Here is a 13309-nt window from a genome sequence, read left to right as displayed (position 1 = left end):
TGACAGTTACATTTTTCTAAGTGACTATTAAGAGTAAGTAATGGTTATCATTAAGTCTCACATAAATGCAGCATTAACTGATGATGATGATAAAGTAATCAGATTGTTGACCACAATTAAGATAATCTACCAATCTATATCTCTGCTGATGAGGATGGTGTTGTGGATGAAGGGGAACTCATTCCCCCACTCTCTTCTGACGATGAGATGAGGATGAGTTTGCGGAAGACTGTCTTCATCTACTAAATACAGACAACATGTTTGTAAAGCACAGAACGGACAGTTTTTGTTTAGATTGTGACAGATTTGTGTATTAAATTCAGTGGCAACTTTTCAAGCTCTTGATGAGTGACACGTGCCTCGTTGTCCCCTCTAAGTGTGTACTGAGATGAGAGTGGAAGATCGCCCCCATCACAGACCACCAGTAGCCTAGATAAATGTTGTAATGGTGAATGTCTCCAGACAGAAGAAGAAAACACATCTCAAACACACGTTCTCAGATATTGATGAGTCGTCAATAACGGAAAGATCCTTGGTGTATAAGTGAGAGCGGAACAAGAGGCAAAGCTGCAGGGACAAGTTCAGGATGAAAATCCTCTTGCTAGTTGTTTTCTGGAGCTTTCACTGCATCTCGGTGAAATGATTTTTACCTACCTCACTACTTTAAAAGATTAATAATTATGACTCCTAGCGAAATAAAACACATATATTTGTAAGTTCTTATTCTGGTATGAGCCTATTTTTTGCAACTACTGATTCATGAAAAATGCTGTGTTTTGTTTGTGCAGTAAGAAATACCATCTTGTTACAAAAAAGGCACTGATATACAAATCAGTACATTGGACCACAAAGTCTGTGTGAGCCAGACAGTCACTAGTAGACCTCTTGTTCTCTGTCAGCAGATAGTTTCCTGACCGTCTGTCCTGAAGATGTAGCAGTGCATATCATAACAAGAGGTGAAAGTCCTGCTGTAAATCTCTACATTGTGATACCTCATTTGTCCTCTAGATGGATGACTTCAATCAGAGACATCATTTTCTCATCCTGTAGGTGAGGTAAAACTGAATCTACTCAGAAATCACACGGGCAAAGTACGCTGTAAAGTGTACAAATAATTAGTAATTTTGTTTATTTCAGAAAATCTTTGCTTGTGAAAATCAACTGTTGTAAAATAAGGCAAATACAGGTGTTTTATTAGTTGCAATCATATGTTGAATACTGAATTATTCTGGTATTTTAGTTCCACTCTTTTTGATTGTTTTTGGGAAAATCAAGAATCATGCCATCATGCTGGCTATCAGCACATATTTTTCTCAACCTTTAGAGATCAAATTAATTGCATACTTAAAAACATTAAACATTGACACATATACAGTACTTGTGTATCAGAGGTAAGTTTATAGTGCGTGAAGGGAAAGGATAACATATAATACAAAAATAGTTGAACACTTGAGAGGTACTTTGTGCAGGTTGTGTATGAAACTGGAAAAAAAGGGGGTGATGTGGCAGGAAAGGCTGGTTCATAAACAAGGATTTACTATTAGTGTAAACCTCATATATACTATATCAGATCGGTAGCTGTAAAATACTGTCATGATTTATCTTTACAATCAAATATTAATAATATTGCATGGATAACTGAATGTATTTATGATTGGTGAGTTATCAGGGATTGCACAGTTGTGGAATGATAATCTCCCACAGACAAAAAAAATCCATATATGCTGTTTGTTTCACCTCTCTAAAAGCATGTTGATTTTTTTTTTTTTGACCATCTGCTTCTACCATCCAGCAGGCTGTGGAATGCCTACATTCAGTTCAGAGGCTGTGATTGGTGGAGAGGCAGCAAAGGTTTTATCCCCACAGCCAAAAAGAGGCCACCGGTGGCCGATAAACCAGTAACCTCCCTGGGGAGCCACTCAAATAAATAAAGAGAGGGCCTTTTTCTCTTCAGTTGCTGGGAGGACTGTCTGAGAACCCTTAAAAAGACCTTTATCATTCACTCTGTCATACATACATATGTACATACATATTACACAGGCTGCATTTACACCTCATGGCTGTGCAGGCAGGAAAAAAGGTGGTTTGCCACTGCTTAGGCAATCAGAAAAACCTCATCTGTGCAACAAAGAATTAACAATGTGTGCTGCATAAAAAACACACCATCAGCACCATGGAGGGTTTGAGGCACCATATCTGTTTCTTAGGGATAAGTGTTAATTTGTCACTGTCTTCAGCTTGATGAGGTTACACATCTTTGGTCAACAAAGTGGGTGTTAAATAGTTGATTATAGGTGAGAGACTGCATCGACTTCATATGACATCACGCCATAAATCTGAGCATTGAAGTGTAAAGAACCATATTAGAACATATACTTTCTATATACAGTCCAACTTAACCTGTTTACATGTGCTGTCCTCTTCATATCATGTAATCCAGAACAGCCATTACTGGTAAAAGACAGCTGCTTGCCTTGAAACAAAAACAGATGAATTCTTTATATCAGACTCGGTGGTTAAAATCCATAAAGTGTTTTGTTAAGTTCCTCAGTTTGCTACTGATCTCTGTCACCCCTCCAGGGCTCTGTTTATCCAGTGATTGGATTCCTGTCCTCTGCTTTTCTTAGGTATTCCTTTCTCCAAACAGCTGCCTCCAAATGAACCAACAGAAATGTTCCTTCTTCAGTTTCCATCCTTGGCAGTCCAAACAAGTGTCCATTTTAGCCAAGGTCCAGCTGGTTCACTCCCCTGGCTGGCCCAGGAACGGAGTGCCTGCAGTGGGTATTGAGTCTGGCCCAACATGGAGCCGAGGGACCCTGGCAGAGAGTGCTAGCTGCGGCCCCGGTGAACTGAATGTCTGTGGGTCACTCGTGAACACGAAGCACAGCACGTCATCTTGTAGTAATCGTACACGCATAGGCGAGCCTGGACCACCACATTGCAGTTGAAGTATTTGTCTCTGCAGTTCTCATCTGAAACAAAAAGAGGGGTTGAGCTTATATGTCTTCCAGCAAATAATACGACCCGTATTTAAGAGCTGACTAAGAACACATGACAATAGACCCTGGGTAAAGTTTTGCACGAGAATGGGAGAGTTCCCAACATTTAAAGCTCCTCAGTGCTGCTTGAACTTTAATGTTTGGGGTTCAGTGCCTTACTTTGTTTCCATTTCAAGAATTCAGAGATGGCACAGTACCCATCCATTCCTCATGCCAAGAGTTCCCCAGCTGAGCATTACAGTCATAATAATGATCCCTGTGCCCCGGAGGATGCCAGAATCATTCGGAGAAGTCAGTAATATTCCAGATAACATCACTGACCTATTGTAGGTATGCAGGGCTCTGGGTTGCAGTCCTCCTTCTCTGCTGGTCTCAGCTGCTCGTCACAGCCCTCGCTGGACAGCATGTCATCCGACAGGCAGCGCACCTCCCGCACACGGAACCCTCCCTCACATGTTTTCGAGCACTGAAAGGACAGGGGTCAGTGACAGCAGTTAGTCCCAGGTTAATAAAACTCCACCTTAAAGTTGGTCTACTGCTGACACTTTACAAAAGTTGTGATTTGAACCTTTTTAAGGCCTGGAAATGCATGTTCTCAATTAGCTCCTTAAAGGAACACCTCACTCCAACGAGCATCTGTATATTTATGTGTTACGTTATGTTGACTTTGTAAAAAAGAACTTTGTTTTCCCTCCCACACCTCCAGGGTGAACGAAGAATCCAACAACAGAGAGAATTCTTGAAGCACTATAGTCATAGGGGTCCAGGTTAAACAGCAGCAAAACTATATCAAAACATCTCTTTATAAACTGTCATACAAATCATGCAGTATAATCCAGGTCTTATTTATGCAGCTGTAGGCTAAGTAATTCCCAAACATACAACCCTTTCTGACGGGAACTTAATTAAAAGTGAAACTTATCTATGCTTTCTTTGTAAATGACCTTCTTCATGCTCTGTTATAGTCATATAATCTGCTTTTATTGTGTAAGTTAGATTGTAAAGGCGGGCGCTCTTATTTTGAAAGGATTTGTTGCCGGTAGTAGGAGAGAAACCGAACAACTGTTGCACACAGCGTAAATGCATCTCCACACTGAGAGTAAAGTTTAGCACCCGGCTGATAAGGGCACAAGGTTTGTCTGCATTTTATTTCATATTGTGTTTAATATTGTGTTGCTTTATAATTCTATTATAATACTTCTCTCGCTACACACCGGTTAGTCCAATGTGACTATAGCTTGTTATGCTAAGGAAGAAATGTAATATCATGTTTTTCTTTTGTTTAATTCTAGCTCTTACGGTGCATTCATTGTATGTTTGGAGCTACAGCCAGACCATTAATCAGCCGGGGATGCAACACTCTTGACAAAAAAGTAATTTTGCCTCGCTGAACACAGGAGCTGTTGGTCTAATGCTGCCTCAATCAGTAGTTTATTTTCTTTTATTGTGTGATTTTGGTGAATCCAAACTAACCTTTTAAAACACCAAAGTCACACAATAACAAATTAACTAACTGAGTGAGGCAGCATTAGGCCAACAGCTCCCATGTTCAGCGAAGTAAAATGACTTTTTTTGTTAATGGACTCTGGCTTTGGAGAGAGCATAGATAACTTTCACTTTCACTTCAGTTTCCCGTCAGAGAGTTAAGGACATATCGAGTATACAGTTGGATAATTGAGACTTTGCTTATACAGTACGAGTCGTGTGACAGTTTTTATACATTTGTTTTGAAATAGTTTTGCTATTGTTTAATGCAGTCACCTACAACATTTTTAGATTCTGCATTTACTGTGGAGGCATGTGCGAAAAACACAGTGATGGGACTCAGTATAGACGATGTAGTATTTTAAGACTTCGTGGTCTTCTCAGTGGTTTGAAGTGGGTGGGGCCCAGTTGAAAACAAGGTTAAGTTCATGTACTTCAGTGCACCAATCAGTGCAGAGTTTAGAAACATTTGAATTGAAATCTTTATGAGTTGGCGGGTTGTGTGTTCACTATCAATCAAATCTGATCGCCACACAGTTGCAAAGAGGCCGATTAATACTGTTTTGTTCTGCATGTTACCAATTTAATGAATAATATTCTTTGTTCCAGAGAAATACTTTGTTTTCAGGGGATTTAAATACGGCCGTTCATACATTGTTAATATAAGTACAAAGCAAAGAAGGATTTTTACCCTTTTTCCTCAGGTATCATCACTACTCACCAGAGTGTGGTGAAGGTGAAAATAATACACAAGAGATTTCAAATGCAATACAAAATGATTTCTTCAAGGAGACCATGAAAATATGCATACTACTCTTTGTTATATCCTGTTCTGATAGATCAAAGGCTGACTGTTTAAATGCACTTCACTGTGATTGACCCATTTCCTGTGTCTGCAACTTCAATTTATACTACAATATATTAAAATTTTAAGTTATTTCTTCACAGCAGCAACTCAGATTATCAGCCTTGGCTATTAATCAGTAAGTAAGAGTAGAAGGCCTGAAGGCTTAGAGCATCTGAACAGCAAAAGAGTAGAGGTGGTTCATATCTTACTCACAGCACTCCAGTCGGTGTGGTACCACTTTGCTCCACAGGCTTTGAGGTTGCAGCTCTGCTGGGTGAGGGGTCGATCCAGAGAGGAGCACTCATACGGAGGCATGACGGTGAATCCTTCATCTGACTTTATCAGACAAACCACAGACCTCTGCTGGCTGCCTGGGCCACACTCTGCAGAGCACTGGGTCACATACAGTGCAACAATAGCATAGATCATATGGATTCAATTACACACTGCAAACATGTCAATGTACAATCACTGTAAAATCTCAAATATTTAGCTGCGCCAGACAACTTCCTCTTGAGCCCTACATGAGCTCCTGTCATTCTCTTACCTGGCTCCAGGGGCCTGTGAACCACTCGATGCGATTCTCACAGGGGCCGTTGTTGCAGACCTGAGAGTCTGCCGGCCGCTCGTTGCCACACCCCTCGAGAGGAAGGCTGCTGATGTGGTTGGTCAGACAGAGAACTCCCCGAGTACGTACACCCATCCCACATTCAGCTGAGCACTGTGGAGTAAACACTTTGTTTCATCAACTTATGTCCATTTAAAAACATGACTGTGTGCTTTAATTTTGTGAAGCCTAAAATACTGGGCTCTGACCTGATATAAGTTTACATCCATGTCTGTCCAGACTCATGTGTAGCCATGACAGTTGACAATGCTTCAAATATGGAAATTTGCTGAAAAGAAGCTTCGTATTCTAAAATATGGATGCTTCACACACATCGTCAGTGCGGCAGCACGGCAATCTATACTATCAGCACAGTTTCAAGATGGACACCCAAGGTTAGTGTCACCAATTTATTGTCCTTCTGTTCTTGAGTTGTTGAATAATGGCCAGAAAAGTTTTTTACAGAACATTATGACGTCACAGTGACGGTGACCTTTGACATTCTGGATATAAAATGTCATCACTTCATCATTTTATCCTATTAGATGTTTGTGTGAATGTCTGTCAAAATTAGATAATGAATCCTTGAGTTATGGCCTTGACCTTGACAATGACCTTGACTTTGATACCAAAATTTAACCACTTCATCCTTGGGTCAAAATGGGTGTTTATTAATTTACAGTACACATATTGTGAGCAGAAAATATATGACTAAAATTCAATTTTGCCTGCTTTTTAACACTTCATATTTCCCTCTGCAGTTCATGGCCCTCAAATCTGAAGTGAATTAGGTTAAATAATATTTCATTTTCTCTCGTCACATCGATTGCCATAATGCTTTGCAGTTAAATGGCTTATCAGATCTGCAGTACTATAAAACAAAAATATATGTTCATTTATGTTCTCTCCTGTTTACCATGGCCATTTAATCTTATCTGAACACAGGAAAAACCTCTCAGCATCACTTTATCATCTATATTTAGTCATTCTAATATTCTCTTCCTTATGAACTCTTATGTTACTCATTTCCTCAATGTTTCCTTCATGATCATTCCACAATAAGGGTAACAGATTCTCTGCTGTAGCTTTGACTCTTGAACTCCTACTAGCTAATCACTCTTGTCAGTGAAGGTTAATCTACTGCTGCTGTCTTTGTAGCCATCAGGATCTATATTAAAACATCAATATATCATCTGCATTTCAAAACAGCTGCTGGACGTATAAAAACAGATCTATACAATGACTACCACTGTTATTAGAAATGAAAGAAAGTTACTCTGTCTCCCACTGACTCCACCACCCACCTTGTTGCCCCACTCGGTGTAGAACCAGCTCTTGGCACAGGATCCCATGTCGCAGTTCTCTACATCGATGGGCCGCAGATTCATGTTGCACTCCTCATCAGGAACAAAGTCGCCCACGTTGCTGACACAGCGGACCTCTCGTGACCTCTGACCCAGCCCACACGGCACTGAACACTGTGGAGACACAGGTCACGTGGTTAACACTGTACTGTGGAGGTAAGCACTGCTGGGAAGACTGGATAGCTCTTGAGCTGTATTGAGTGCACCAGTGTCTCCATAAGAACTGGAGTCAGTTTCCTAGGTGGGCTGCTCTCTTCTTATGAACAGTGTTTTGGAGGATTACTGTATATCTTCTCAAAGAGGACATATAGTGTTTACTCCTACATACCCATGTACTCAGTGCCTGAATGATCACTTTGTTTACAGACTTCACTAACTTTAAAAGTGTAGATTTATATTTTGGGCGATAACACACTTTGGAGCTTTGAGAGTAAACAACAATAGTAAACTTGTGGGCCAGACAGCTGAACAATGAGCTGAAACTCACCATAAAGCTCCCTAAAGCCGAGGGGAGCTTCAGATTCAAGTGATAATCCTCTGTGGGTTCATCACAATGAGTGGTCACATTGTTACATTGTTTTCACCTTGTCACTGGATACATTGTTATCATAAAAATATAAATCACAGCTATTTTAAGCTGTGCAAACACCAACGTGTAACAATGACAAGCTGTGGATTTAAGGGGAATGTGCGTATAAATATGTCTTGACTAAGCACAGTGGTTTCCTTGAGTCCTCAAGTTGAAGGTCTTAAGGAAACCAGCTTAGACTCCAGTGGTTCCCACGCACGGCCAAGAAATAGTTTCACATATGACCCCCCCTTAAACCACATCTTGTCAATTTTACACCAGCACTGCACGCTAACGGTCTCCTGGCTCCTGCTTCATGTTTATCATCTTAATCAGAGTAAGCATTTCTCCCCAAACGTTGAACTTTTCTTAAAATACAAGTTGATATAAGTGTCAAAGAAAAAACTGGTAAAGTAATGATATCATGGATACAATCTAAAACATGCACAGAACTTTCTGTCAAACCTCACCTATTTTTAAAAGCTGTGTATCATTAAACATGTTGTTGAACACTAAATGTAGAGACACGACAGACAGGTGCAATTTAAGCTGCAAGTTTCATATTATTTATTGTCATAAGCACAACAACTACAGAGAAGCAGCTGCTGGCAATGAAAATAATAGATTTCAGGCTTCCTCCAAAAATGCTCAGTAAATATGTATGATAAAATCACACAAGTAAAATAGTGATGTGAATAAACTGTGTATAAATAGGGATGCAGTAAATGTATTAAGAAGTATTAAATATAGTTATACATAGATGTAAAGAGGTGTAAAAAAAGAGTAAATAAAAGTATATAATGTAATGCAGTCACATTGCGACTGACAGCTGCTACTCACAGCGGTCCACTCGGAGCGTATCTGCCACTCACTGCAGATCTTCAGCTGGCAGGTGCTGGCAATTTCAGGTCGTTCCAAGTGTCGACAGCGGCTGGTGTGCACATTGAGGGTGCGGTTGGCATAAATCTGGCGACACAGGACCTGCCGGTGTTGCATGCCCAGGCCACAGGTCTTACTGCATTCTGACCACTCTCCAATATCCCAGCTGCACGTTTGAAAGTCACACAAGAGCTTGGAGTTAGGATGGTATCCTGGGCAGTGTGTCTTATATGCATTTATGTACAGTATGTATATTATATAAATGTTGCTGTTTATACTAAGATCTGAAGACATGTTTTGACCTCATATGAGAATGTGGCTGTGTCAGGTCCCCTCTGGAAATCTTGTATCTTTACATTTTGAAATGAGTAGTCTGAGTAATAATGGTTTAAAAAAGTTATATGTTTCATATATAAGTCAAAACTTCTAAGGAGATAAACACAAAACAGATGTTAACATACTCCGCACACTGGCTGTGTAAGAAATCAGTCAAACTTAGTCCTGCCAGCAAATCACACAGCTTTTCTAACTTTCAAAAATGTATAGGTATCATTACACAACATTGGCGTGTATGCTATTTAGTGAACTTGCTCTTTGAGTGGAGAGTCTTTTCAAATTAGTAGTGTTCAGCAGTGTGCACGAGTGTGACAACAGTAAAGCGAGGTCTCTCACAAGGCTGGGCAGGGCTGCAGGTTGCAGGCCTCTTCCTGCGGAGTCGGTCTGGTGCTGCTGTCACACAAAGCATCTGACACCTGGCCGTGGTTCAGCCGGGAGACGCAGTGAAAAACGGAGTGTCTAAATCCTAAAATGCACACAGCAATCTTTTATGTAAGCACTGCATCCTACATATGAAATAGAAGAAAATATACTGTAAAAAAAAAAAAAAAAAAAAGTTGCACATAAACTACGAAATGTTACCTGGAGTCATCCTCAGTGTTATTTTTGTTTTTATAAATGTGTAAACACCTAAAAAGCTAAAAAAGAAATAGTCTTACTGACCTTTACCACAGGAGGCGCTACACTCTGTAGTTCCAGCCAGTTTCCAGTTGTACTCTCTCTCGCGTCTGGGTGGCTGTACGACGGGAACCTGGTTGTCTGGGAGACGAGGAGGGTTCCAACCTCCACCTGCTGGATTGAAGTTTTCTTTGTGAGTGTTGCCTTGATGGTTGTATCCACCCTGTCCATTCACAGTGTTCTCTGAGATACAAACATTATAAATGTTTAAAGTGCACAGATTTTAAAAAGTTAAGAGTAAAACTACATAGTTACCTGCATTTTAAGTGCCAACAGGTTGGTGAACACGCGTAAATAGTTGGCGCCAGTGAGTAGGATGAGTGCTAGCAAGCTAGCCCCCAACTTTAAGGCTACTTTAAAGTAAAATTCTAAATGGAACTGCAAGGGCTGCAAACCTCGCTGTGTGGTGTTTGCAGTGAAATTACCTGCACATCTTTCGGAGTAGCGTATTGTACAAGGTGAAGTTAGCATGCACGCTTGTGTTTATTTGCTGTGCTGTTCACAGTAGAAGCAGCTATAGCCACCAGTTAACACAGTTGTGCTGCTAGGGAAAAATGTATGACCAGGTTTTGGCCTCGTTTCTGCATGTTAGTTACTTAATACCTGAATTAAAGGAGCAATCTGATAGATTTGGTGTGCTGACCCATATCATTCCCTGCTTTTTTTCCGTGCCTGAACAATAGACTCGAGTCATTGTGGTGAATGGATGGGTAGAGTGAAATAAGATATATGAGGGTTATTAAATGCTTGGTTGGTTGGGTGGGTGTTTGAATAGATGGGTATGTGTAGGGCTCATTTACCTTCTGGTCTGTGGTTTGGTTGCTGAGGGCCGACTGGTTTCTCAGAGGGTAGAATGTACTCGTAGTGGACACCAGGGTTTGGCTGCTGGAAGATCATCTGAGGCAAAGAAGAGACTCAGTAAGAATCAAAAAATAATGCTGTTCACCTTCAAATATTTTAAGAGTGTCCTTCGAAGATGATATCTGCTCTGAAAAGTGATCGTGCAGTGACAAACCTTAGTTCTTCAGTCAAACTTCAGCTTGTCAGTATGAATAAAAGGGAAGGAGGGTCACTACTGTCAGTATTTGGAGGACCAACTTAATTTGTTACTTACATAAACATCCAAGATCTCATTAGTGGGCCCTTCAGCGAGAAGAGACTCCCCAGCTGTGCTTCTGATTTCGTTGGGCCGGCGGTAGGTGAACATGGTCCCCCCTCCTTCGTACTTCCCTGGTCGGTCAATAGCCCAGTTTCCATTAATGATGGATCGCCCCGATCGGCTTCGGAGAGCTGGAGGAGACAGAGAGAACAACCACACCATCACCACTGACAACCCTGAGCTCAAACGAAAAGGAAAATACTGCCACAACCACTTCCACATAATTATTGTTTAATGTAAAACCATTTTAGGCATTATGAGAGCTGTAGTTTAAAAAAAAGAAAACTCTAACACTGACTTTCTCCACCCAAAAAAGTAATTATAGCTAACGGAATAAATGCCCTCACGTGCACATTCAAAGAAATGTCCGTTATAAACGTGACAATCTGTTTGTGCTGGCAAATCTTTCATGCAAATCCTGAAACAAAATCCTCCAAAATGTTTTCCACTGATTTCATGGATTAAGTACAAGAGGCTATTAGAAAAGCATTAGAGGTGTAACATTAGACAGGCTTGTAAAAGAGTGTTTGGACAACTAAAAGCACACTAGAGATGCACAGTGTAGAACAGAGGCCTATTGAGGGAAAATCAGGGACGTGGTGGGGATACAGTTGGTGGCTCCTGCTAGATTCCTGCCCCTGTCTCATATTCCTGTTTGCATTTTAAAACCCAAATATCCATATTGGGAAAGATGCTGATGGCTGGAGTTTTGTGTCCTTCTCATCGATTAAAGAAATACTTCACCCTATGAATAACCATTTGTATTTCAGTTACTCACCTGAGAAGACTTTTTTTGGCATACCTCAGATAAAGAATCCAAAAATGGAGAAAATTCTTGATGAATTGAAGTCATAGGCAACCTTGATTAACAACAGCAAGACTATATCAAAATATCTGTCTACAAACTCTCACACAACTCATGCAGTATAATCCAGGTCTCATTTATTTAGTCATATGATCAGCACCCTCCAAACAGACAGCGAACTGAACTAAAAGTGAAACGTATCTATGCTCTCTTTAAAGCCAGACACCATTACCAAAACCAGTAATTTTACCTCACTGAGCACAATGGTGTTTGGCTTTGAAGAGAGCACAGGTAAGTTTCACTTTCAGTTTAGTTCACTGTTGGAAAGGGTTGTCTGTTATGAAAATCCTGAGACTTGAATTATACTGCATGAGTTGTGTGAAAATAAACAAATGTGTTTTGGATTCTTGGTTCACCCGAGGCATTCAAGAAAAACAGTTTTCTTCAGGAATTCAACATACCTAGGGGTTAGTAACTGATACACAAGTGGTCATTTGGGGTTGAAGTATTCCTTTAAATTGTGAAAGTGAAAGGAACATAACTCAGTGTCTTTGCGTGTAAATAAATGGTGAGCTCATATTAAATAAAGCACAGCACACTTGGCATCCAAGTAGATGGGATTTGAAAAGCAGCCACTGAATCCATCCTTGGAATGTTTCTTGTCCATTTTTTTACAGAGTGGTGAAATTCCTCACCTTAATTAAAAAGGATGGTGAGGCTTGAGGGGTAAGATCCTCTAATGAAAGCATATTTATGCACTTTCCTCAGGGGAAGTGGCCTTGGAGGGGAGATCGGGCCGTTCCCCACTTCCTCCGAACCTCCTGCTGAGCTGGGGCATGGTTCTCATTAAACAATGTCTGACATTCCAACAGTCACTTCTGAAAATAACCCAGTAGTGTGCCCCTCTGTCGCACCTCCATAAAGGCGGCAATTATCTGCGTAGTGTGTTTCACTCAGAGGCTCCTATGAAAGGCTGAACATAGACTGCATGCTGGAGAAATACTGAAAAAGTGACACCGCCCCCTGGTTGATCTGCCTTTTCTAATCAGACAAATCTAATTAATTTTACGAGCTGCTGCTGCTGCCTGCTGCTACTTGCACAGCTGGAAGCAGCAGAATTGTAAAATGTCAACTTATCACATACATTTATCATTTCATCTTTTCTACCATGACCCTCCATGAACTTTTTTTCCAATGGCGTCATCATTTTAATCAGTAACATAACACTACATGTGGTGGGTGGATGATTCCCATTCCTTCTACATGTGTTTTGAGGTGGCATAAGGGCAAAGCTCTGCAACTGATGAAACTGTAAATCTGGATGAACAACTGGAACTCTCTACTTGCCGAGAGGCAGCTGTGACAGAACACAAGCAACATTAAAAAACCTTTTTGAGCTGATCCAAGATTTACCAGCTCAGAGCAGAGAACAGACATGGGATAGCAGTCAATACCAATGCGTCAATGATCAAAACTCGAACTGCTCCAACCATTTTGCATCAAAGACTAGAAAACATGTCAGACAAACGAATACATGCCAAAACAGTATTATTATAGTATGATTTTAACACCCTGATGTGCT

At 40.6% G+C, this 13309-nt stretch overlaps 1 protein-coding gene across 2 annotated transcripts in view; it reads right to left on the bottom strand.

Moving 5' to 3' along the window:
- Nucleotides 1-2083: 2083 nt before the first annotated feature.
- LOC125904442 (thrombospondin type-1 domain-containing protein 4-like) overlaps nt 2084-13309 on the bottom strand; it is a 50497-nt gene continuing 39271 nt past the window's right edge. The window contains exons 9-18 of one of the 2 annotated variants that reach the window (XM_049601837.1): nt 10878-11053; nt 10564-10660; nt 9749-9946; nt 9422-9551; nt 8711-8915; nt 7243-7416; nt 5879-6052; nt 5545-5724; nt 3321-3465; nt 2084-2972 (exon numbers count right to left, since the gene is read on the bottom strand). In XM_049601837.1, the coding sequence (XP_049457794.1) occupies nt 2830-2972; nt 3321-3465; nt 5545-5724; nt 5879-6052; nt 7243-7416; nt 8711-8915; nt 9422-9551; nt 9749-9946; nt 10564-10660; nt 10878-11053 (1622 nt within the window). In that variant the 3' untranslated portion in view covers nt 2084-2829. The remainder of the gene's footprint in view (nt 2973-3320; nt 3466-5544; nt 5725-5878; nt 6053-7242; nt 7417-8710; nt 8916-9421; nt 9552-9748; nt 9947-10563; nt 10661-10877; nt 11054-13309) is intronic. The other variant, XM_049601845.1, reaches the window with a different exon arrangement.

This window comes from Epinephelus fuscoguttatus, linkage group LG2 (genome assembly GCF_011397635.1).
Source record: "Epinephelus fuscoguttatus linkage group LG2, E.fuscoguttatus.final_Chr_v1".
NCBI classification, from domain to species: Eukaryota; Metazoa; Chordata; class Actinopteri; order Perciformes; family Serranidae; genus Epinephelus; species Epinephelus fuscoguttatus.
Note: the sequence above shows the minus strand (reverse complement) of the source record. Positions and strands in the feature narration are given on the sequence as shown.